This window comes from Rattus norvegicus, chromosome 7 (assembly GCF_036323735.1).
Source record: "Rattus norvegicus strain BN/NHsdMcwi chromosome 7, GRCr8, whole genome shotgun sequence".
NCBI lineage: Eukaryota > Metazoa > Chordata > Mammalia > Rodentia > Muridae > Rattus > Rattus norvegicus.
In genome coordinates, this window is record NC_086025.1 from 73,669,359 (window position 1) to 73,695,527 (window position 26,169).

Genomic DNA, 26,169 nt, shown 5'->3' on the forward strand with positions numbered 1-26,169 from the left:
TCAAACCCTGCATGTTAACTGTTGATTGCATTTAGGGTTTAAGAGAAAATATTCACACTGCAGGGAACATTTCTTGGAAATAGCAGTGTCTCCTCCACTTTTATATCTTTTAGCATCCTGAGTGAGCGATTTCCAGAGTTTCCTGGTTCTGCCCTACCATTTAGTAAATTTAAATCAAATAGGTTTTCAAAGCTCTTAATCTTCTCACATAAAGATTTGCATTTTCTTGTTAGTATGTAAAATTCTATCAGTGTTTGTGTTATCATTTGAGAAGCAACAGGCAGCATTAGGCTTTTGCCCATCCGTTTCCTGATGGGAGAATCTTTATCTCTGGTAGCCCTAAACATAGAAAGTGTAGAGGGAAATGTAGAAAGCCGCGATATGATGAATTTAATTATAGTAATAAAGTCGGTCACTTTTTTGTTGTTTTTCAAAGGTCAAATTAAAATGGCTAGATGCAGGGTACCAACGGATGCTTGCTGATGACTGCAGATTGCTGCCTCAGCACTTTTCCCTTTGAGATCAGACAGATCAGTCTTGAGACTGTGCACCAATTATAGTAATTATAATAATGGTAATAACAACCTCCGTTTTCGGTTTGTCCTCAGAAGCCAGGAAGTTTGTTGCCTATATGTCATTTTGAAATCAGCTCACTGTCAAGCAGGGTAGATGTCATTCTCAGTTTAACTTCCATAGGTTTGTTACCTTGGTCAAAGCAGAAAAACTACTAGAGGTTAACACCACATTAAAATGAGGACATGGAAGACGTATTATTAAATAATTCGTTTAGAAGGAACTGGAAACCTCTGAAGAAGTCTAAACCTTCCTATCACAAGATATTTTAAAATGGGCTTTCTAAGAAACCAATAAAACAACTATATATCCACCAGTAAGAAAAAAAATGTGTCTTACAAAAACCAAAAATTAACAAGGATTAAGTAAATGAATGAGAAATGTACATAAACATTTCCTATCATTTAGTGTCTCTTTGAAAGCTTAGTGAATCATAAACAGTATTTCAGTACCTAGGGAGGGTGTATCAATGATGCATGCACTATATCGAAAGTCCTGGTGACCAATCGTTATGTCACCTCATACGGTAACATGGAATAGGCCACAGTTTCTCACTGTCTTTGCCTTGTCCTCTTGTGGAAGACAACTCAAAGAAACAGAGACACCACAGCAGAGTGTGTGTACTTGGGCTGAAGCCAGTAATAAATGACTAAGGTGTTTTCAAGTCCATCCTAACTGCTTGGATAGGAATTTCAGCCGCATGGAAATGTTTGCAGATTGAACTCTTTTTTAAAACAGTCTGACCTTAACACAAAATAAACCTAAGTAAAAAGCAGGGAAAGGAAGGAAGGAAGAGAGGAAGGGGGCATTGTTTGCAGGCAGAGCTCCGGGCACTGTGAAAACTTTTCACTCTTCTGAAGGAAATGCAGCGCAGCAGATGGCGAGAGAGGAAGCGAGATAAACACAGGAACTGGAAAGGCAAGCAGTCCATTCTAACAGGTTCTGTATCGAAAATCTGGAGGGGTAGGAAGATTAGACAAGGAACTCTTCAGAAACCTGACAGCGGCTGTATCTTACCAAGTCTTATGCACATAGCCGAGATGGAAGGGAGAAACGCACACACTGTAGCCTGTGATTATACATTTCTGACAGTGAGAAGGGAAGATCTTTCTAAGGATTAAAGGCATCGATTTATCAAGGGAGAAATCACCAGCTGAGTCACACAAGACCATCCTCCATCCCTCCAAGGGTTTGACATCGAAATTTGATGCTACTTCTATTGTTGCACTGGAATTAGCATATGACTCTCTACCTGGGGGTCTTGCAGGAACTTTTAGGCTTTTATCTATGCAAATTACACTCCAAGCTAGCTAACACTGAAATATTACCTGATTTTGTTATGTGAGAATTGTTGTATGTAGATGGTCTTCATGTTATATTTTAGAGTCAGAAAGAGAGGTATGTAAAAAATATTTTCATCTCCTAGAATGCTTAACTAAAACAAAGGAATGCACACAATGTGTGGGCACAGTGAGAAGCCTGGGTTAATGATGGGATGATCTTCAGCCTGCATCTGTCTGCTTTAGGCTTTATTGTGCATTCCTGTGCTCTGTCCTGGAAGCTGACAATTGTGGATAAAACCAGTTTATAGTCACTATTTTTTCTTTTTATTCATTCTTCTCTTGTGAAATACAGCCCAATGGCAATCTCTCCTCTGTCTACCTCTCCCAGTTCCAGCCTGTACCTCCCATCTCCTCCATATCAACTCCTCTTCTGTCTCTCCTTAGGAAAGATCAGATGCCCCAGGACTGTGGCATAACAAGATGCAATCAAACCAGGCACAAATCCTCATATCGAAGCTGGACGAGGCGACACAGTAGTAGGGGAAAGGGTCCCAAGAGTAGGTAAAAGAGTCTGAGTCACCCCTCCTTCCACTGTTAGGAGCCCCACAATAAACTCCATATATCACAACATGTATTTAGAGGGCCCATGTGGTCTCTGTGAGCTGCTATGAGCTCTGCTCAATTGATTCTGTGGGCAGTGTTTTCCTCATGTCCTCAACCCCTCTATCTCCAACAATTCTTCCTCCCCTCAAGGTACAGCACAGTATTGTGAGGAATTATGTCATTGATTCTTGACCTTTTTTGTGTTTTTTTTTAAGCCAGTACTCTCTTGTTCTACTGTAGGTTTCAGTGCCATTCATCTTCAGGTTTGCAGCCATCCAGGCAGTGTGGACTATGGGCTTCCTCTTCTGTTGTAGGCCTCAATACAATGTCATCGGTTGGCCACTCCAAAAGTTCTGAGACACTGTTGCAGAACAGATTATGGATTGATGTTTTTTTGGCTGAGTTGGTATCCCAGTACCATCACTAGACACTCTGTTTGGCTGCAGAAGAGGCCAGTTCAGGCTCTGCATCTTCTATTACTAGAAGTCCTCAGTGGAGTCCTGCTCATAGGCTTCAGGAAGTTTCCACTGCACTAGGTTCCACAGCAGCCCCTAAAAGCACCTCATTCAAGTCATTTCTCCCTGTATAGTCATTCTTAGGAAGATACGATAATTCTGTATAAATAAGACAAAAAAATAGTTTACATTTAGAAAGAATGTTTTCTCAACAGTAAAATTATTTGTATTGAGGCATTTAAGGTGAGGCATTTAATATCAGGTCACTAATGAAAATATACTTTGAAAATTATGTATTATGCATGCTGTATTCATATTTCACACGACCAAACAGATAGTACATGCACTCATTCTCCTTTGTGGTTAATTTTGCAATTGTTTAATTAGTTTTATATGAAATAATAAACCCAGAACAGTCCAAAATAGTGCTAAACAAATCTGAAATTCAAATGATTTAAATAAATGTGGATGGTTGCTTCAGAATTCCTGGGCTGGTTGGACAACGTTGCCCAAATTCCTGAGCACTCTGGGCAGAACAGCACATTTAATCAGAAAGGGGGTTCTGGCCCTCACTTAGTGGTCCACAGCCTGTGTCCTCTGAGTGTTGCAGAGCATTAGCGCCAGAACCCAAGCTTCAGCTTCAGTTGTCCCAAGCCGCTATGTTGATTTATGCTCTGCTTAGTGAGTGACAGCTACATTGTCAGCTCTCACAGGTCCAAATCAACCAGTTCACGACCATGGTCAGTAGAAGTAAATTCACAGCAGTCTACACTGCTCAAGAATGTTAAGTTTGGCTCTAGGTTTCAATAAAATTCTTCAAATGTATATTTAGAGTCAAAACCTAAAATTTGAATAAACTCTCAGAGTCCAAAGAATCTAGAGAGAGTTAGGAAACACCCAACTTTTAAAGTACTGCAGGGAGGAGAGAGTTCCCCCACGTTTCTGAATATCTGGAAGATGTTGTGGGTACTGTCTGTTTTTCCTGGTGTTATCAGCAGCAGCCAAGGTTCTCCTTCTGGCACTGAGGCAGAAGGGGATGTGGGAGGACTCAGCCTTAATGAAGCCCGAAAGGTCCTTGGGATAACATGTTTCAGACAATCTCTCAAGTTGAAAGCTAGATGTGAATCTGAGAGAACATAAATCTGACCTGACCTGGGATTTTTTTTTTCAGAGACATTTTCACCCAAAGATATACAAACTTCATCAGGCCAGTTTTACTGTAAGAATAGTCCATTGGAAGCAGCCACACAATGACTCAGCTTATATTCCAAGATCCAGACTGAGTTTTATAAGTGGTCGTTAATAAGACATTAGGGGATTTTTATTCATTTGGTGACTGCATGTCCAGATCTACTTCTTATTGCTGAGAACTTATGGAAAATGTGTAGTTTGTATTCAATTTGCTTGATTTTTGGAAAAAAAAATGAGTGACTCAAAACACAGTGTTAGCACCAGACAGATAACTCGGGAGGTAAGAATGCTTGCCTTCACACTAGACCACTTGGGTTAGATCTCTGGAACGCACATGATTAGAAGAAGAAAACTAACACCTACAAGTTGCTCTCTGATCGCAGCATACATGCTGTGGTACACACACACACACACACACACACACACACACACACACACACACACACACACAGAGCATGCACACACATGCATTAAATATATGTAAAACAAGCCAGCACAGTGGTAGTCAATATACGGAATTCAGACCTCCAGAACTGATAGATTTTTTTTTAATTGAATGCCTGTTGTATCAGTCATTGAGACACGCTGTGGATACAAAAGGTGAGGGAGCAGACATTGCTAGCATGGTGCTAAAAGGTAATCTGGCCTAGTGAGGAAGTTAGAGGAGCTGTCTTTAAGAATGTGACACTGGAGCTGGAATCAAATGCTGTGTAGGCATAAGTAGGTAAGAAAGAACTGACTTCAGGCTTAGAGAAGAGGATGGGGTGGCGAGAGTCTGGTATGTGTACAAAGAGGAGTGGAGACTGTTTTTATCATGGACACCAGAGAAAAGGATGTGGGTCAGAAGTCTCACAAAATACAATGAATGCTGACAAGCATAAGGAGCAGAAGATGAACAGAGAGAGAAAGGAGAGGGAAATACATAACTGGAAACTTGGTAGATGGAGCAGTAGGTACAGACACATGCTGCCAAACTGAAGCCCCAAGCATGATCTCCAGAGCCCACATAGGGAAAGGAGAGAACCAACTCTTCCCAGTTGACCTCCACATGTACACTGTCATGTGCACATGCCCACACAGGGTGCACACTGATCCCCAGAATCTTCATGGTAGAAAGAAAGAATCACACCTCTAATTTGTTCTTTGATATCTACTGTACACTGTCATATTCATGTGTCAACACACATGTACATACATGCACATACACAAAACAAAAAATAAGAAAAAAATCCCAGAAAATTAAAATTAAATGTTAACCTTAGTTTAGAGAAAAGATACTTAAAAAACAAAACAAACAAACAAACAAACAAACAAACAAACAAAAAGAAAACAGGGAGAGAGCTTACTGGTTAAGAGCACTGACTGCTCTTTCAGAGGTCCTGAGTTTAATTCCCAGCAACTACATGGTGGCTCACAACCATCGGGATTTGATGCCCTCTTCTGGTGTGTCTGAAGACAGCAACAGTGTATAACTGTGTGTGTGTATACATATATATATATATACACACACACTCACACACACACACACACACACACACACACATATATACTTTAAAAATACCAACAGGAACAAACTAGGCTTTTTGGCATAGATAAATGATATCCCTTACAGTTTAAAAAAGTCACTTACTATATTTTTGTGTCCATGTAAATATACTCACATGCACATGTATGTTAGTGTTTGTGCTTCTTCATATGTATCTGCAAGATGGTAACTCTTTCCTTAGACCACGAATATGGACCTTGGGAGATACAGGCCTTGCTATGTCTCTGTGTGCTGATATCTGAGCTCCAGGACACAGGACCGTCCAGCAAGCCAGGACCGTCCGTCATGGCTGCCTACATTTTCAGCCCATACTCTTGGGGGTGATTATTGTCTGTTTTGTTGTTGTTGCTTTGGTAAGTCCTATTTTTTAATCTCTAGAAGTAGCCTTTGATTATGGTGCTAGAATTAATTGTTTGCAAAGGGCATTCAGATAGGGGCCTTCATCTTTTGTAGTTGTGATCTCTGTAAATACACATTACCTACTAGTTCTATTGAAAAGTGTGGCTTGGTGAAGTGACTGCCTTTGTGAGTATAGTGTACTGACGGAAGACTGGGCTGATGAGGCATGCTTGGTCATCATATCCTTTAAGATATCCAAACAGTGCTGGACCTGAGAGGGTGGACAGAGTAAAGAATGAGGCTCTCTGGAGAGGGGTGTTCAAACACCATCACTTTCTCAAATCAACACTGCCCATTATTCTTGTAGATTGGGTGCTTGTTGGAGAGACAGTTTCAAACATAAAGTCTGTTTTCATTGTATTCATGGCGGTGGCAATGGTAACTTTCTGAAGAGTGTGGTAAGCTTGAAACTTGAGGACCACAAACTCAAACACAAACCCTGAAAGACAAACTCCACATGTTCTCTAGTGTTTATGAGTCTTCAATGAACAGGTTAATACAGTTGCAAGCAACCATCCTGTCTTTAGACCTTAAGAGCACAGTCTCTTTGAACAAGAAATGCCTCCTTTATAGAGAATCTCTGAAAAGAGTGATGCTAGTTGCCATAGGGATTTTGTTTTGATGGTGAGAGGGGGAAAGACAATATAAAGTATTTAAGCATAAACTTTGAAGTAAATTTATTGGAGAAACAATTTAAATTCTCAGGATTGGAGAGATGACTTGGTGGTTATCACACTGACTGGGGTTGCAGAAAGTACAAATTCAGTTCCCAACACCCTTGGCTGGCTCACAACCCTCTGTGGTGCACATACACGCATTTAGGTGAAATAATCATACAGGTAAAGTAAGTTAGTCTTGAAGTATTAAGAAAATCCTTCCCCCTATACCTGGCTATTTATCTAATCCTCTCTGGTGCTTAGTCACGGAAGTAATGAGGAATGCTGATTATTGAGTGATGTTCTGTTGGTACAATGGTTTATTTTTCTCTCATTTGGAAATTTCCCTTAATGCTTGAAATCCTTAGTAAACTTGAACTTTTAGAGAAATCCTTTCACCCGAGAGATAACCCTGATGACTGAAGTAATGGCCCTACTCTGTAGCAGTGCTACTCTGTAGCAGTGGTTGTTCTACTGCAGCGGTTCTCAACCATCCTAACGCTGTAATCCTTTAACACAGCTCCTCATGTTGTGGTCATCCCCAATCCCAAAGTATTTTCATTTCTACTTTGTAACTGTAATTCTCTACTGTTATGAATCATAATGTATGTGTTTTCTGAGTGGTCTTAGGTGATTCCTGTGAAAGGGTCATTCCACCCCCAGAAGGATCATTACCATCGTGTTGAGATCACATCTCTAGAAGGACTACAAATCACTCTTCTTAAATCATCAAAAAGTTAATTTGCATTAATATTTTAATATCACCTTATCAGCTATAATAAGATATCTAATGCTATAGTACCCATACCCTGGCTATAGACATTTAGGCTTTTTTTTCTTAAAATAATATATTTACCCCTAGACTGTTATGAATAATTTCAGGATTTTCTCATTATATCTTTTGCTTAATTGTTTTATATTCTGGAGTCTGAAAATGATTCTCAAGATAATATGGACAACCCAAGTAAAGGGGTAAGGCGGTGACTTGCATATTTGAAAAGATTTGTATATTGTTTGTAACCGTCTTGGACATAGCAAGACACTGTATTTCATACAACGCAGTGGATCCAACGGGAGTCTGAGGCAGGTGCCGTGATGGCTACCACACATGTAGTAGACTATTGTTTTCAAATAGCTTACATGTTTAGAGTTTCCCTTCATTATTAATATAAGTGAGGTATTGTTCGTCTCATTTATTTTGGTTCTCTATGCATCTGTACAACTGTAGCTTGGCAATAAAGTCTTACTATTACCTGAATTTTTTCTTGAATAATCTGGAACTAAAAAAAGCATTCACTTCCACCTAAAACATGTCACTGTCAGGCTACGAGAGCACAAACTCAGTGTTAAACTTTAATGTCCTCGTCCTTCAGTGTGAGCCTCAGCTTTCTGTTTTTGACTCCTCCAGTCCTTTAACCAAAGCTATCTTGTCTGATGATAAAACCATAAGTGTATGAAGCACACACATTTTTCATCTCTTTTATGACCTTATCTTTCATGAGCGGCTTCTGTGAAGGTAGCCTAACTATTGGAAGCACCTGGAAAACAGACGTGATATCTCTTCTCTGATAAGCAGTTGTGAACAAGAAGGTAGATCTGTCACTTCTGAACTGCTCATTGTTAAAAAGTACTTTGATGTTTTAGCTGATTGCAAAATACATTATAGGAATGACTAACCACTCCAGTAACACTTCTAGTCAAGAAAGTTCAATAGTTATATTGTACAGGGATTTCTATAAGAGGTTAATATTGACAGGAACTACATGGATTAAAAGAGCAGGGTTGAGGGAGGCTGTCTGCTTACACGACCGCTTTCAAACACCGCTGCTGTTTTGTGCTGAGAAAGTGACTGTCTCAGGACATGGCAAACCTTTAATTCCAACAGCAGTGTTTAACTTTGAGTGAAAAGGTGTTTGTTTGCATTTTTGAAATTATTTTTGCTTGGCTAAGAAAGCCACTGCCTTAACCACCTCATCAACAATACCGAATACAGTATTTCAAGGCACTGTGTCCTGCGTTTCAAAGACTATATTTTAGTGCATTTTCCCGACTCATTTATGTTGTGCATTATATTGCTCAATAACACCTTCAATTTTCCCCCATAGGGCTCACATTGATTTTGAAAACTAGACTAAGAAAAATGGAAGGGCTCTCAACGCACTTATATCTTTTAAAAGAGCAACAAAGGCATTTAATCTTGCAGAAGAAAACCTTTAACTCCATAGTCATAATTTCAGAAATATTACAGATTTTGTTACTGCTTGACATTTATTCAGTTTCTTTCTTTTACGACTCACTCGTTTCAGTTCTCACATTAAGTGTGTTTGTGCTTTGCTGAAAATATGCTGAACTGTCTATTCATAGGTATGTGAATAAAGAATTCAGAGAGTAAATTAGAGGGTGCCACGTGTGAGCCCAGCTCGCCACTCTCCTCTCACATCCTTTTCTCTCTGCCCTTCTCCTTTTCTTATTGCTAAAGCTTTTGGAGCAGTGTATTAGCAAACTTGTCATTATTATCTTGGCTAGTAATTATTCATGACATTTGTCCTAAGCCACTCCATAGCGCCGATTTTAAACACAAGAGAGTCAAAATGGACTGAGCAGAAGGCAGCCAATGAGGTGCGCTCCATTCAAATCAAGAAGAAGCTGGAGTTGGTTTAATATCAAAATAAAGTTCTATTTATAAATTTTCTATGAGAATAAAATACGGAGGCAAGAAGCAAGTGTCTATTATTAGTGAAAAATGGTGTTTCTTAAGAATACTTCAGAGATTTCATATTTGATTAAATTATTTTTAATCATTTCATTTTTCATTAGTAAAAAGATTAAAAATGAATTGGGTAAAAACATTACCATAAAAATGAGAACTAGTTTCCTGAGATAAAGTTAGAAGATGAAAGGTCCAAAAGTTGAAAAATGTGACATATTTTAGTTATTAAATAGAAATAATGTGCTGAAAGCAATTAATTAGCAAATGTAATGATATTGCAGTAGGTTATGGCAAAAAAGAATGAGACAAAAATCTAATTTCCCAACTGGTCAGTGAGCAATGGTTATTGATCAAGCATCTATGTAGTTGATTTTATTAAGTGCTAAGTAAAATAGGAAACCTTTAAAGGTAGTGATTAAAAAGATTAAGTCCATTAAACCTTTCATGTTAGTGTATAAGCATAATGAAGAAACGGGACTTAATGGGAAAAAGAGAAAGGGGCTCTTCGACCATATCTTGCAGGCTTTGTGGCTTACCATGTAGATGATGTCTGCCGTGTCCTTTGTCACTGCTCTTTGGTGGTAGGGATTCGACCCAGGGCCCCATCTGTGCTAAGCACAGACTCTACTTCCGGGCTACAACCCACGATTGTATTCTTACATGTCGAACTGTGGTCTTTTGAGTCAGAAAATCAGGGAATCAAATCTTGTGTGTGATGCTTTTTGTCTCTGGGAATCCTCACACATCTCTATCTCTTGGTTTATTTTTCTGAGGGATCAGGATATTAATGTCTGACCGAGCTGATAAGACAGTGTTAATAAAACCTGTTGAAACGTACACAGTGAGGAGCAGGGCTCTCAATGTGGCAGCCCTGTTGAGGTTCAGTATAGAACCTGACCTTATGATAAGATTGCACCTTACTCGTGTTTATGATTTCAACATTTGGCTCATAGAACACGTGGAAATCAATATAAAATAAATGGTGAACCATTTTATTTCCTACATTCATATGCATTATCTCAAACAGGACTCATAAACGTTTTCTTGGTTCATTATTCCTTATTTTAGAAGACACAAGTAAATCATTAAGATTAAATCTCTGATTTTTTAATCTATTACATCATCTCAGATTTACTTTTTGTAATTAGATATGTAGTATACTTATCTGGTTTCTTAAACGGGATACAAAATGGAATGTTTTTAATTGTGTGTAATTAGCTATTTTTACAATGGCTCTCTAAATATTCTGATATTTACTTGCTCAAATATCCTGAGCAATATAATGAAACAAATCAATTCACTCACAAAACAAAGTTATTAATATTCAACACTGCTCCAAATGTGGGGGCACACTAAATGGAAGAATTACAGTTTTGATTTGGCAGTTAAGTGACATTTAATGAAAGCAGTTGGCTACTTGAAATTATAAACTCACTTTAGCCTTAATCAGTTCAATTAAAAATGTTTTTATTTTGAGCAGTTTAATAACATTTATAACAAATACCTGATGACATCTTCTGTCATCCTCACATTTCTTGACACTGCTGAAATGATCAGGGATAAGTTTGTCTTGTGCTGAATAAGTAAATTGCTTCTTTCACCAAGTGTTCTAGTTTAGTCTTTGTCAATGTTAAGCTTGCACCCCGCCTCCCAATATTACGGTATTTCTCATTCTTTGGCATGCTTTGAGAAGATGGCTTTTATTTTCAGTCTGAAACTTGTACTATTCATGGATTTAAGGGCACCAACTCCACAGACTTCAATGTCAGATGAGACAATGACCCAAATGTTAGAGGGTTTATTTGTTGTTTTTCCCAGGGAGACTTCTGTGGACCTACTTGTTTTAGTTGTCATGTCCACATGTTTCTGTAACACTGTGAACTGCTCCTGTATCTCGTCATAATGGGTACAAGTCTCTGTCCATCTGACTCTGATTTGCACTACTTTAGAAATCATGTGTAGGAGCCCCCCTTTTATAGTCTCTGTGGCCAACACGATGTCAGCAATGTCTAAGTGATTCAGCCCTTGTAAGGTCAAGAAACCATCAAGGCACTTACAACCAATCTTCTTTCCCAAGAGGCACTGAAATGGGTGCTGATGCAGGGGCATGGGAGCTGTAGGGAAATTGATCAGGAGCTAATACTGATGTCTCTAAGCCATGGGAGAACATCGAGGAAAAGGGGGTTTTAGCAGGATAAGCACCTGGCCTGTCTCTCCTTCTACCCTCTGTCCTCTAATCTATTATTGTTGCTGCCACTGACTGCTCTCAGTCAGAAATCAGAAGTGAATGGCGATGGTCCAAAGTACAGGGGGGAAAGGAAAGTTGAGTCCAGCAAGAGGGTCAAGTGGAAAAGAACCAACTCATGAAAGCTTCTAAGAGTCTCTATCCTAGCCAACAGAATTCTCATTATACCAGCCTGCTTACATATGGCATTAGTTTCCACATTTATTCCTATTCAGGCAATCATACTGGAAATTGAATAAAAGGAGTGGCCTGGGTCTGATCTATCCAGGCAGGTGGTGTGAACCTCCTGGTTTCTAAACTGTGTTTCTTTTGTCTATACCGGAGTAACTTGGAGGTGGCTTGAAGGGGAGGGGGCAGGCAGGCAGGCAGGCAGGCAGGCAGGCAGGCAGGCAGGCAGGCTGAGAGCCAGGTTAGTTCAAGGCTATCAGTATTTGTAGGTCATCAAGTCTACTTGTATATGTAGACTGGAAATTAATCTTCGCAGGTCCTGAGAATTGAGAGCGGAATATGCCCCTTTGATCTCCAGAGGATAATTGCTGGTGTGTTTATGGTCTCACATGCAACTTGGAAGTGGAGCACGGAAGACTGGGACACTGCTTTTGTTATTGAGCTTCTGTACCTTTCTTCTGTCACTTTAACTTGGTCTCACACCTCCATTGGTGGATGTACTCTCATGGGTAGCTTCTGTAGTTTCAGTAAGGAATTCACTTTCTGCATATACTCTACTGAATCTGCCATAGTTCCTTAACCACAGGAGATGTACACTGGGTAGTTTTTGGAGAGAATGAATAACATCCTCTCTCTGATTATGCTGAAAGCTACACAGCTTTCCAGGGTTCTGCAGACCCGAGGTCTATGGTGTGTTTTAATGCTGTGCCTTATTCCTTATGGTTGACCAAATCCAATATGTCTGTGTTACAATGAACTCAAAAAGCTTTACTGCATTTTTAAAAATTGTTATTGGTTGCTTTGTTTATTTAGATTTCAAATGTTACCCCCTTTCCTGGTTTCCCCTCCGAACCCTTCCATTCCACTTCCCTCCCCCTGCCTCCACAAGGGTGCTCCCCACCCACCCACCCACTCACTCCCATCCCACTGCCCTATCATTCTTCTACCCTGGGCATCAAGTCTTCACAGGACCAAGGGCCTCCCCTCCCAGTGATGCCAGATGAGGCGTCCTCTGCTGCATATGCAGCTGAAGCCATAGGTCCCTCCACATGTACTCTTTGGTTGGTGGTTTAGTCCCTGGGAGCTCTGGGGGAGAGGGGGTCTGGTTGGTTGATATTTTGTTCTTCCCTATGGGGTTGCAAACCCCTTTAGCTCCTTCAGTCCTTCCAACTTCTCCATTGGGGTTCAAGTGATCAGTCCAATGGTTGGCTGCAAGCATCCTCATCTGTATAGGTAAGGCTCTGACAGGGCCTCTCAGGAGACATCTGTAGTATTCGAAAAAACTAGAGATTTCCATCTAATTTTCTTTTACATATACTAATAACTTCAAATAAGATATATGCTAATATTCTTTATTGCTTATAGTACGTACCGTTATTTATTGACAAATGTTGGTAGTTTTTTATCTTTAAGCTATGAGAGATATCAAAATAATTAGTCATTGACATTTTTGCCAAATGAACTAGACAGTATTGGATATGTGATTAAAAATTAGAAAAGGACATTACCTTCACAATATCTCAGTGGCAGAGGGATTTGGTCAAACTCTCCTTTCTGTATTGGTATATTCCAGGTGATGACGAAGGAATCCAGGAGCCAGCAGAATCAGATGGGGACAGCCATTCAGACAAACCGGGGCAGCCTGGAGTAGAGACAGATGACTGGGATGGACCAGGTAGGACCGAAAATGTAGCACTCAACCCACTTTCACTTTTATCCAGACTTCACACTTTTTCCTTTAAATTTTACATATAAGGGAGAGGTAAAAAGAAGCATAAAATATGGATAGCTTGTAAAGCTTTAAACAGTTATTCAATTCAGATTTAAAATCATACATGGGCTGTGTGTGTGTGCATGTGTGTGTATGTGTGAGTGTGTGTGTGTGTGTGTGTGTGTGTGTGTGTGTGTGTGCACGTGTGATGGTCATATGGGAGTTTGGGTAAACATTATTGTTTAAGTAAAACCTTAAGAAGCAACTTGTCACCTCAGCTTGAAGTCTCTATCTTTTCTTCTTCCATTCTTAAAATTCATTTTTTTCAATTTGCTTGCTCTTTCAACGCAGAATCTTTAAGCTGCATCCACATTCACATCGCACTCAGTAAGATCACAAATCAGTCAGTAACAATGGCACTTCTAGGGACTGTCACTTCAGTTTAGTTTTGTTGTTAGTCACAGGTGGAGCCTCAACGTCTATTGAGTCACCGAGTCACAATTAATAGATTTCCCCCCTTTGATTCAATGATCCGGCATCATTTTCACTGGTACGAATAAAATTAAATTTATATGAAATGTGCCTTATCATTGTTAATTTCAGGAAAAACCCAACATTAATAAAAGTCATGTGAATGTATATGTTTATTATTGTTACTGCTAAGCAAGTTACAACTCATGACATGCGTATAAAAGGAGACCATCACGTTTTAACTTTTTAGGATATAAACGAGATTCGAAGCAGTTTCAGCCTTAATTTCCAAAGCAGTAACATTTTTCATTAAGGAAGATCGCTATATTTCAATCACATTTTCACCCTTGCATGACTTTGCAAATTGCTCTCTGCTGTGCATGGGGAAGACAGGAAATCCAGTGGTAATTTTCTGAAACCATCAGCTGGAAAATATAATGCAAACAAAAATGAAGATACAGTATATCTGATTATTATGATGTCATTCTAATGGTATTCACGATATATTCAAATGTTTGTATTCCACACAATATAGCATAATGCTATGCAAGAGTCTGGACCCAATTGCATTATATTTTAACATGTCATAGAACCACATTTTAGGAGACTAGAAGAAAATACTGTGTTTGTATTTTATTGCACATTCGTTATGATTTCTCAATGTGGAGGTGTTTCCTTGATTAGAACAATTAGAAACTATTTTTTAAAATATTATTTTTTCTATGAGGCTTTTATACAACTTGAAAGTATGCATAATCTTTTATGTTTTTTAGTAATGGAATTACACATTTGTGTTTAGAAGTTGTTTTGTTTCTATAGTTATAAAGGATCAGCCTTTAGGTGTTTCTATTTGAAAAATGACACGTTCAGTCATACTTTTGTTTGGGGCAAATTTGTGGATTTCAACTTTCCTCTCTGTGTCCAGGGCCCCTGTCCTTTCAGGTCACATGAGAATAACAAGAGAACATTATGCCTGAAACTACTGAGCATGTGCAGTGTAGCTAAGGCTAGCTTTTGCAGAAAGATTAAATTGTTAACACAGTAAATAAGCAAATAAATAAATAATTGGAAGTGTTGAGTGAAGATGAATCTTGACATTCAAGTGAGTTGTTTAATTAACTAACACGTTTATTTTTACTTTGTGGATTGGGCATAGATATTTCTGTGTTCTGGACTATATAGAGATATGTGAAAACTTTCAAGAAAAATATGTGTCTCTTGTATGCTTATAAGTACTGTTTCCATATAGTCAAATGTGAATAAGACATTTTTCTTCATAGCTACTTCTGGTAGGGGAAGGGTATATCACATTGAAACCCCTTGAAACAATAAGGTTAACTTACAACAACAGAATCTCATTATCTGGTACCATGCTTATTAAATTTAATCAATCAGGATATTCTGTGGAAGAGAAGAAGACATTTTGTACTTTTTTGTTACTTAAATATCAATTGTTTCAAGATTCGTAATGACATTTTTTGTTTACTGAAGTTCATTGGAACTTTATACCTGTAGCAAAAAGAAGTTTCTGGCTTTTTGTGATAGTTCCAAACTCAGAGGCAAAGTACTTCCGGACTCCAAACTAAGTCCACAGTCAAAAGTCAGGACTTACTGACTTTGTTTGTTTGTATGTTTTTTTTCTTCCTTCTTTTCTTTCTTTTGCCTTGTCACTTTCTACCTGGGGGATTTGTGATACCCTGCTTAATTTATTTTAGGGGCCTATATATTCATTTGTAAAGCATAGGAAACATTAACAAGTTCCACAAAACCACATCAGGTCATACTCATGAGATGCTAATGACTTCCGTGTTACAGCTTTGCAGCTGTTAGGTCTCAAGAAGTTTGTAAAGACTCCATAGAGCATCTCAGTCCCTGAAGGAAAAAGTTCAGTTGAACTAAACATTTATATATTAACGACATTTTTCTCTAAAAGTAGAACAGAATCAAAGGATGTGGAAATTATCAGGATTTATCTTATTTTTAAGGAGTTTGATTGGAGATGACTGTACAACCTTCCTCTATGGCTTAGTTCAATCATGGGTCAAGCTCGTCTCAAAGATTCTATTTTTATCAAATGCAAATTCTTCCAAGGAAGAAAGTTATCCTTTGTTTGTCTCTCAGTGAAAAGGTACATTCAGAAATCATGACTATTCACACCTTGGCTAACTTCTAAATGGAGCCTAAACAATCAAAGGAAATATTGTTGTAAGTAGCTAAGATGTGGAATTCTTCAGTGTTTAAATGTTTGTAACTCTTGTGTAAGCAACATGAATCATTTAAGTTTGGAAAGCCAGAAGTATGCTTTCAGAAAGGCCAAAATAAAAGTCATTAGCTCATCGTTTCGGCATTTCATATGTCTAATTTTCGAGTTTGTTGTTTTCTTTGCTTTTTAACGACATTCTCCTGACATGCCTGCTGGACTGTATGGTGTAGTGCTTGCCTCTCACTTTTCTCCCAGAATCCATCTGTATTGATTTTACATTGTTTGTCTTCTTCCAAAGAAAGGGATCTTCTTCATCAGTCTCACGAGTGGTGTATTTTGTCTGAGTCTCGAGTCCTTCATTTTACTTTCTTAAACATTTAATCCTCCGACAGACGCTTATTGTGCATTGATGGTCAACTCTAGCAAGGACTGTAAAGATGCTACCTGACACTGCCTGCATGCTCTTCTCATGACACCACCTCCCCTTGAATTGACCAAAGACTTGTCACTCAAAGCGGTAATTAAGGCTCCTTTAATCCTTCAAATCAGAGCCTAGTCTATGCCATAGAACTATGCGTTTACACAATCTAGGGTCAGACAGATCTAAGAAAATGGTGATATTTATGGCCTCATGATGTTGGCATGTGAAACAGACAGTCCTCAGTTTCTTTATTTCTGAAATAGGTTTAATGATAAGTGCTTAGCAGTGTTTTTAGGAAGATGAACTTTGAAAGAGATAACCAGCACCAGGAGTTCAACACCACGCTTGGGAGAGTTAAGTGCTGGCAACCTTCTTGTGCCTGCGTGTAGACCCCTGAAAATATTTTAAACATGGTCTTCTCAGACCAGTCCATGGCTGAAATATTGTTCTTCTTTTGGAAAATACTGTTTATATCTCTGTCTTCCTCATAAGAGAGTGTTCAGAGCTTCTCTCCAAGGCCAATCTGCAGTATTGATTCATGTATTGGATTTAGGAATTTTGTAGCAAGGTTCAATGAAATTCTTCTAAATCCACTGTCATCTCTATGACAGGAGTACTGTGAAAATCAGATGTTACTTAAATCAATGCAGGACACCAGCATACTGGATTACATTCTTACTATTAGGCTTCTTTTCATACTTGCAAATAGTGAATAATTGGTTTCACTTTTATATGATTTGGCGAATATTATCATAATTTGTATCTAAATGCATGTTTTTAAATAATGGTATTCATGTACACATGTACAGATAAAAATTTTGAGGAAACCACTATTTGACACAACCTTTTTGTAAATAGATCTTGATATTTATGTATTAAAGCTTTTATCACCCAGTCCTGAAATGACAAGTCAATAAATGGGAAAAATACTTTTAAAATTATATTCTAAAACATAAAAGCTTTCTGCTGTTCACTGCAGGTAAGTTGTTTTGAGGTAATGTCATGAACCATGTAACAAAGCCAATTTCTCTGTGGTTTTCTCGGGTGGCCTTGCTACAAGCAAGTGTATGACTCAAGAGCAGGATACTACTACTCCATGGATTATGCTTATAAATCAGGCTAATAATGACTACCTCATTAATGAGATTTTACATGTTAAGCATGGAGCTTAATGTTTCAGAAGCGCACACAAAGTCACTCTTAATATTGTTTTTACTATCATTTTGGCAATTGTGCCTTGGTAGCTATTACAAAATGTTCCCCATAGAATTCTTCATTAAACATTAAGGCAATGAATTAATTTTGCTAAATGACATTGTTCTGAAGCAAAACATCATAAGATTATGTTTATTCTGCTTTAGTCTACCTGACTTAAAATGTAATCCATATTGAGATTTTTTTCTTAATGTAGATACATTGTCAAAAATAATTGCATACGATAAAACCAAATGCATGTACTTGTTGCGCACAGACTAAGTATTGTTTAGGAAATTCTCAGGAAGTTACTTCTTAGGTTGTTGTTCAATACTTTGAATGTTTAAAGCTGATTAGGCGCTTTGTACCTTGAGTATTAAATGAACCTGGCAAGACGGAAGCTGTTTTGCATAATAAGGTGGAATGGTAGCTACAAGACCACTGGGAGACAGAAGCACACACTTAATGATATAGCCCCCCCACACACACACCACCTCTTTTGGAGTCCAAAGAAGGGCTTGAAGATTACAGTTCTGATTTCGTTTTCTTTTTGATTGGGAAAATGTGGTAGATATAAGATCTGGGAAATGCCATTTGAAGTAAATTAACAGACACCTATGAAACATAGTTAACCATAGATATAGTCTGACAGTAAGAAGAATATTGTGCGAGACGGAGGAAATGGTAGGACGACTGTGTGTTACGCTGACAGTGAATTGGTATTATCTCTGCTATCAGATAATGCAGTTATCATTAATTTTCACATTTGCATTTCAATCTTTGGAAGGAAATGACTCTTGCCGGATGAAGATAAGAACGTTATTCCACTGTAATGAACCATCATTTTATCCCAAGGCTTTGTGTCCATATGAAAATGAGGCAAGGGAAGAGAGAGAGAGAGAGAGAGAGAGAGAGAGAGAGAGAGAGAGAGAGAGAGAGAGAGAGGTATAGGGGGGCTTAGAAAAAATATTGTTACAACATATCAAAAATGTCTGCAGACTTTTGAGTCTTCTGTGAAACAAGAGGTGGTAAAAATAAATCTTCGGTCGTGTAGTTAAGTGGATGTATCGGATTAAGGATGAAAGTCTGACTCCGCGGCACACAATGCCACAGGAGCATGATGTGAAAGTTCTCTTGATCTTTTCTGCTCACTCCAGCTTGCACTCTCACACAGAATTAGGACATGCATACATTTAAAATAAAAGGGTAAAGATCGGTTGCATCGTGGTTTGTAAAGACACTTTAACAAACTATTATGGAGTACAGAAGGCACAGCATTTGCCTTCATAGATTGGTACCACAGCTGTGTGAGGATGTAAACTAAGATTTAGCTAATGGATTATTTTAGAGTTGGCTAGCGCCTAATTTGTTTAATAAGTTTAATTGAGAAATTCAAATTAAAGGATGAAGAATTCAAATTTAATTTTCTTTAGGTTTTTTTTTTTTGCAAGAACCTTTTTCTAAAATGCACCACTAGAAAACAAATACAGTCTTAAGTTTCATACCTACGTGATAACAAATTCTTTCTTGGCATTTTTTGTTTGTTTGTTTGTTTTGTGGGTTTTTTTTGTATTTTTTTATACTCTGTCATCATTGATGCGTTCCTATTTTACTTTTCTAGTAGAATTACCTAACTGACCTTTAATTCTTACTCACATCTAAAGTTTATCCAGTCATGCTCTTGTTAGGTAAGTTCTGACTACCCACTCCAACGCTCAAAGGTGTAGTGACCTTTAGGAATATATTCTTGAGCAGATGGATACTTGATGAAGTTTGGGTCATAGTGGGGTAAGAGAATTAATCTAATCTATGTCCTTTTAAGAGGTAGAACTATAGAGACAGATGGGAAGAGGCAACAGACAGGCAGAGAGATACACAATCAGACTCCCAAACACATATACACACATGCATACACACAACACACACATACACAAATATGTATCATATGATAAAGATGGCTCTTTTATGAGATAGTTAATGCCAGGAATGGCTAGTGCACCAAGAAAAGCTGAAGGGAACTTATGGGATGTAACTTTTAGTGAAAACGAGTCCTCCTAGTACCTTGTTTGTAAACATCTGTCTTTTAAAACTGCGAGAAGCTACATTGTTGTATTTAAAATAACGGATTTGGGGACTTTGATATGGTTGCCCTAACCATGCACATCCCAAGTGTAGGGAATAACATAGAGGGGCACATAAATAGAATGGAGTCCTATAAGAAGTCAGTAAGAAGCTCAGCAGTGCTGCTTGCTGTAAAGTAGAGTTAACTAAATGTTAGTTAAACGACCGCAGCGTCTTCAAACTAGATACATCCTTTTTATCAACGAAAGAGAGAAAGAGAGAGAGAGAGAAAGAAAGAAAGAAAGAAAAAAAGAAAGAAAGAAAGAAAGAAAGAAAGGAAGGAAGAAAGGAAGAAAGAAAGAAAGAAAGAAAGAAAAAAGAAAAAGCAAGCCTTTGAGAAATAAACATCATTAAAATATAGGTGAACTGAAACTTGAAGGTCTTGAAGGACTGAGGGAGAAACCCTAAAGGTTCTGAACCAAACCCTAGGTCTAGCCTTGTTGGTACTTTCACAGCCCGAGTTCATTCTAACGAAGCCAGAAGTATCTGAATGTAGTTTACACAGGTAAAATGTCAGTCCATGAGAAATCTCAGCAGAAGAGTCTTCAAGGAGACAAAATGCAGAATTCAGAGGAGTTCCTTTTTTAAGAAGGGAATGATGTCTGAGTTCCACCGTGGAGAACTGTCAGAATTGAGACTATAATTTTGTGGCATGTAAATATTTGTGATTTTTCACTATGAGAATAAGACAGTTTTAAGCCAAAGATAAAAAGTGAGTACATGAAGTCAACAGGAGTAAACAACTATTATAATGCTGTGTATTTTGGTGACTGCTTGGACTTCTTTAAAAATATTTAAATCACTGGTAAAATCATTCATTATTTATTTTTGCCTAAAGATTTCCTGAATGTCAGAATTTAGAATTATGTCTCATACATTATATTCATAAAATATTATATTCGATTTAACATAAGAATTTGTTTCTATATTACATATTTTAAGTGAATTGTTAATTATTTTTTATAAATTATTTTAGAGCAGATTTTTATTTTTATTCTTATTTCTTGCCCCTGCTGTGGCTTTGGCTACATTTCTTTTGTTCTAAATTTTATAATTTCCACCTAATTTCACAATTTGTTTTGCCACCATATGGGTTTTCTGAATATTACAAATTTCACTGTAATTAATAAAAATGTGGTGATATTGTGTTATAAAATAATGAGGTAGATTCTTGAAATGTATTAGAAGTGTATGTTCTATCATACAAGCAGATAACCACTGCATTACCTTTTATATTTTCTGCTGTCCTTTTAAAAAGACAAGAGCACTTTGGATCTTGGTGATTATATGTTTGCCTTTATAATAAGGCTCAAACCTTGTTCTAAGGGTGACACCTGGACTCATTGCTAATTTAATCAGGAATAAAATTGACATATATGGATAATTTTATACCCCCACACCTTGTAGACCTACACTAATCCATTAGTTTAGTTAGCTCTTAAAGAAGAACTCTGCATGAGACTCCAGATAAAAGGTAATAGACTTAAAGCACAGACCCCAAAGGGTAAGATGGTATTGATGGATGAAGTATAAGGTTATGGTGCAGTGGTAGAGGAGTATACAGGGTGCAAATGGTAATAGGAAGGAAATAAGGTCTTTCAGTACCAACAAATACCAGTGTCTGTGAGGATGCTACTGGAGCAGTTTTCCTGAAGGGAGGATGGAAAAGGACAGCTGGTGCTGATGGAAAACGTGACCCCAATGAGATCACACACGCAACAGTGACCCCTTCATGTGGTCTCTCTCACAAGCAGTGATAGATACACTTGAATAGTCATTGATAAATAAATTTTAAAAGAGAAATAGAATTCCACCATGTGTGCTAAACATGCTCTATTCAGCCTGTGTGGATACTCCTGACAGATCTGTCCATAAAGGGACTAATTACCTTGTCTTCCTACAACTGTATTTATGAATGAGGACTCTAAAGGAGAAGGGAAGACATAGGGGTAAGCCGCACAGGGAGTCTATATGTAGTCATGAGGATGCTTGTTAAAATGCTATCCTATTTGCAAACTAAAATAAGCAGAATGGTTCGGTAAAAGTCAAAAAAAAAGGAATCATGATGAAATCTAATGTAACTTGCGGTGTTACCTAGAAATCACGGTGAAGAGCAGGGCCTCTGGTTTTAGGTTGGTGATGTGTGACACTTGAAAGTGAAGCTGGTTCTTGGGGTCCCTTGGAGACTCTAAAAAGAGCAGACAGAGTTCAATGGGGAGAGTTTGACCTTCTTGAAGTTTTGGGCAATATTCCTACAGATCTAATTTTTAGATGGATTGAAATATAAAATACTGCATGCTCTTGATTCCAGGATGTTAATGTAGTGTCACATATAGGAAAATGACTTAAAGACTGTAATGGCCTTTAGGAGCAAGTTGATATATGAATAATGCATGAGCAACTAAAGATCATTTTTTCTCTTGATGCTAGCACAGAGGCGAACACTTACATCAACTAACTCCGTATGTATGAAGTCACAAACTTTCCTGTTTGGATGAAATTTTAATGAATTATTTTGTTTGTTCTTCCTTGTTAATTTTTTCATGGTATTCAACATCTGTACTCTTGTGAACATGGTATATAATAGGCAACAAATACAACAAAACAAATGAATTCTAGTAAGGGTGGATGCATGCCATTTTCTTCAATGGACTGTAGCCATATAATAAAAAGATGAGTGCTTGACACTGATAACATCAATTTGTAGAACATGGTTTTTAATAAACTCTCCATTGTTTGGCTGTGTGGTATTTTGGGTTTATTTTTATTTCAAAACAATTAAGAGAAAATATAGCAAGCTAGGAAATAGAAAGGGAAGCATATTCTGTCTTCATAGTCTTCTCTTCTTGTGACCTCTCCTCATTTTTCCCTTTAAGTTAGAGGTTACTCTAGAATATTACCATATTCTTCATTCCAGATGTGTTATATTACCGTGTAAATTGATGAGAGAGAGAGAGAGAGAGAGAGAGAGAGAGAGAGAGAGAGAGAGACCTGAGCATGTGAACAATGATTACAGTGATGTGATTAAAGCAACAGCTACTTAATAGGATACTAAATGAAATATTTTTGAAAAATCATAGCCCACCATTTCTAATGCTGCAATGGAAGAAAACAAATCTTCTTAAAACTGTTTTCTTATTATAGAAGTCATTTAAGTGGCCCATATATTAGAAAAGTATAAGACAGATAGTAACATGGGTCATACACAAGGCTTTGGGAGCCCTTTGTCTTGGGGGTATCAGAGATGTTCAGAAGGGCAGGATAAGGGCATATCTGCATATGTAGATGTGACTGTGCTTTCCTTTCCCTGAATAAAACAAAAGAAATGCCCTTCATGATATATGAAAAAAATGGAACATATTTATTTTATAGAGGTTTTTTCATTTGACCAACGAAGAAACAAATAGTTTTAATCATTTCAGATTATGAAATGTAATGATTTTTATCTACATCTTTGTTTAAATTTAAAATAAATGTCTTTTCCATAGCAGCTACTTACATTCCCATAAATTATATGTAATGCAGAAAAAAGTATATTGATAGTGTTATATATTTTTGAAAAGTCCAAATTATTCACTATATCATACTATAATTACAATCATGTGGCAACATTAATTTTTCACAAAACAGGATATTTTCTGAAAGTATTAGAAAATTATTTTAGGACCTCATAAAGCTTTATCTTAACATTCATTATTAATTCATAATTAACATAGTGAATACTAACATATTTAATAAATAAAGTACAAGAGGTTAGTTAGCAAAACAATGAAATGGCAGAGATAGATGGGTTGTTCAATATTTCAATACTGTGAAATAAATAGAATTACAATAACCGTTATAAGAGTGTATGAAATCTTTCAACTTAATTTCAATGTTCTTGAAATTAGAAACACTTTTAGTTCTTTTGGGGGACTTTGTATTATTATTCCAGACGTGTTAAATAATTGGGCTTCCTGACAGTTATTTTTTTTCATATCCTGAACCATTCAAATAAAAGTCTAATAAAGGTAAAAATAGTAAATCATGGTTCTTAGAACATTTTTCCCAGTGTGTTATTCTCCTGAAATAGTTGATCAAAACCAATGTCTAGAATTAATGTTGATACTCTAAAGCCTTGCTTCCCAACAGGTTTGCTTTTCTGGTAAGTTTTTGGCCTCCCACTGCCCATCTCTGGCTATGGTGCTTCCTGTGGGCGGAGAGACTTCGGTGTGCCAGGTATCTCCTAGGTATGAATGAGGTAACACTGAGGAGATGCCTGGTGTCTTTGCCTTTGTCTTAGCTAGGGTTGTATGATAAAGGAAAACGTTTAACCACGGCTACCTTACAGGTTCAATGGTAGAAAACATGGTGGGATGGAGGCAAACATGGGGATGGAGAGGTAGCTGAGGTTTCTACATCCAGATCAGCAGGCAGCAGGAAAACAGAGACGCTAGCCAGAATTGAGAGTCTGAAACCTCAACGTTTACCCTCTATGACACACTTCCTCCAGCATGGCCATCTCTACTGTAACAATAGTGCCAGTCCCTGGTCACCAAGAATCAAACACATGAGACTATGGGGGACATTTCTGTTCAAACCAACACACCTCCTCAGCCAGTTCTTATGATATTGTTCTTGCCTTGACCACTGAGGATCTGACCTAGGATCATCTACTCGCCAAAGGTCATATAGCCTATAGATGTGAACTTTTGTAATTGTATTAAAATTACACAGTTTGCCTAGGTCTCAGGATCTCTGATATTCAAAAAGAATAGAATAAGAGAGACTTATTGGCATATGAATGTGTGCTTGTGTGTAAGTGTGTGTGTGCATGTGGATATGTACATATGTGTGACTGCGTAGACATGTGTGTATGACTATGTGTACGTGTATGTGCACATGTGTGTGTATTTATTCTATCTTAGTGTCTTGCTGTGATAAAATATTCTGACAAAAGAAAGTCAGGGAAGAAACCGCTCAGTTTAAGTCCCAGGTTGAAGTACAGCAATTCATGGAAGGGAAGTGTAGGATTTTGAGGCAGCTGGCCATATCCCATCTACAACCAGAAAACAAAAAAATTATTAATGCTAATAATTATTTTATTATTCTATTTAGTCTTAGATCCTTTCCCAGTAAAGGGTTAAAGTAGGTTTTCCCATACCAGTGAACCCATTCAAAATAATCTCTCCTAAACATGCATGCCTGCAGTCTATATAATCCCTCTTAGATGTACCTGGTGACAAGCCTCCTAGCTATTTCCAGACTGAAATTATTAAATTAACCACAACAACTTCTTTCTTCTTTATTTGTCTTGATTTGTTAATTTCTGAGAGAGAGAAAGTCTCTTGTCCTCAAACTTACCAGGTAGCCCAGGTTGGCCTTGAACTCACAACAATCTTCTTGCCTCAGCCTTTTGAGTACTGGGATTACAGGTGTAATCCTCCACTCACAGTTTATACCCTTTAGAGTGAAAACTTTACTGGGTTTTATTAATCTAGCATATTTCTCAAGTTTTTGAATCAGTGCTGTTATCCACTTTGTGATTTCTCCTCCTTGCTACTCCATTTCCTGTCTCTAAGATTTGACGCTTGGCTGTTCAGGGAATTTTCTATAATTAAGTGGGTAACACAATCACTTTGCCTAGCAGCTTTCTCTCCTCTGAATGGGGGAGATATGTACCTTCTCTGGAGGGTTGTGTGAGAAAGTGACTTCCCGAGCAAATTCCATGCCCAAGATGGCAGCATAAATAATAAGAATGATCATCATTTTTATTCTTACCTGCAGATATTTTTCTGTCCAAATTTATCTCCATTCTTCATCTTCCCCATTCGATTTCCTTAAGCATTGAGTGACCGAGAAGTAATGAGTGCACTTACTTCTGTTTTGTTCTGAAAATTAGAGTCATAACTTTCTTGATTAGATTAAGACAGATTTTACGCTAGCATTTCAGATGAGTTTCTGGAACTATAATACTTTAGTTGAAAAATGATTCAGTAATTTTCTGTTTATGTTTAGACATATTCCACAATGGAATTGTGATGACGTAGTAGTATGAAATACAAAAATGAGATAAAAAAATCACTGGAGTAGATAAGAGAAAATATGACAGAATATAGCAGAAGCAAAAGTTATTGGGTTATGTGGGCAGCTAGAGTAGAGTCTTTGATCATTGTTCAAAATTTACTAAAAAACCAAACCATCTTTCCAGAGATGATTTTGGATTTTTTAAAGTTTTTA

The 26,169-nt window shown here is 37.6% G+C and overlaps 1 protein-coding gene across 2 annotated transcripts in view; it reads left to right on the plus strand.

Moving 5' to 3' along the window:
• The window catches only part of Zfpm2 (zinc finger protein, multitype 2), a 437,310-nt gene that overhangs the window by 105,627 nt on the left and 305,514 nt on the right, over window positions 1–26,169 (plus strand). For both annotated transcript variants that reach the window (NM_001130501.1, XM_039079162.2), the window contains one exon: window positions 13,403–13,504. In NM_001130501.1, the coding sequence (NP_001123973.1) occupies window positions 13,403–13,504 (102 nt within the window). The remainder of the gene's footprint in view (window positions 1–13,402; window positions 13,505–26,169) is intronic.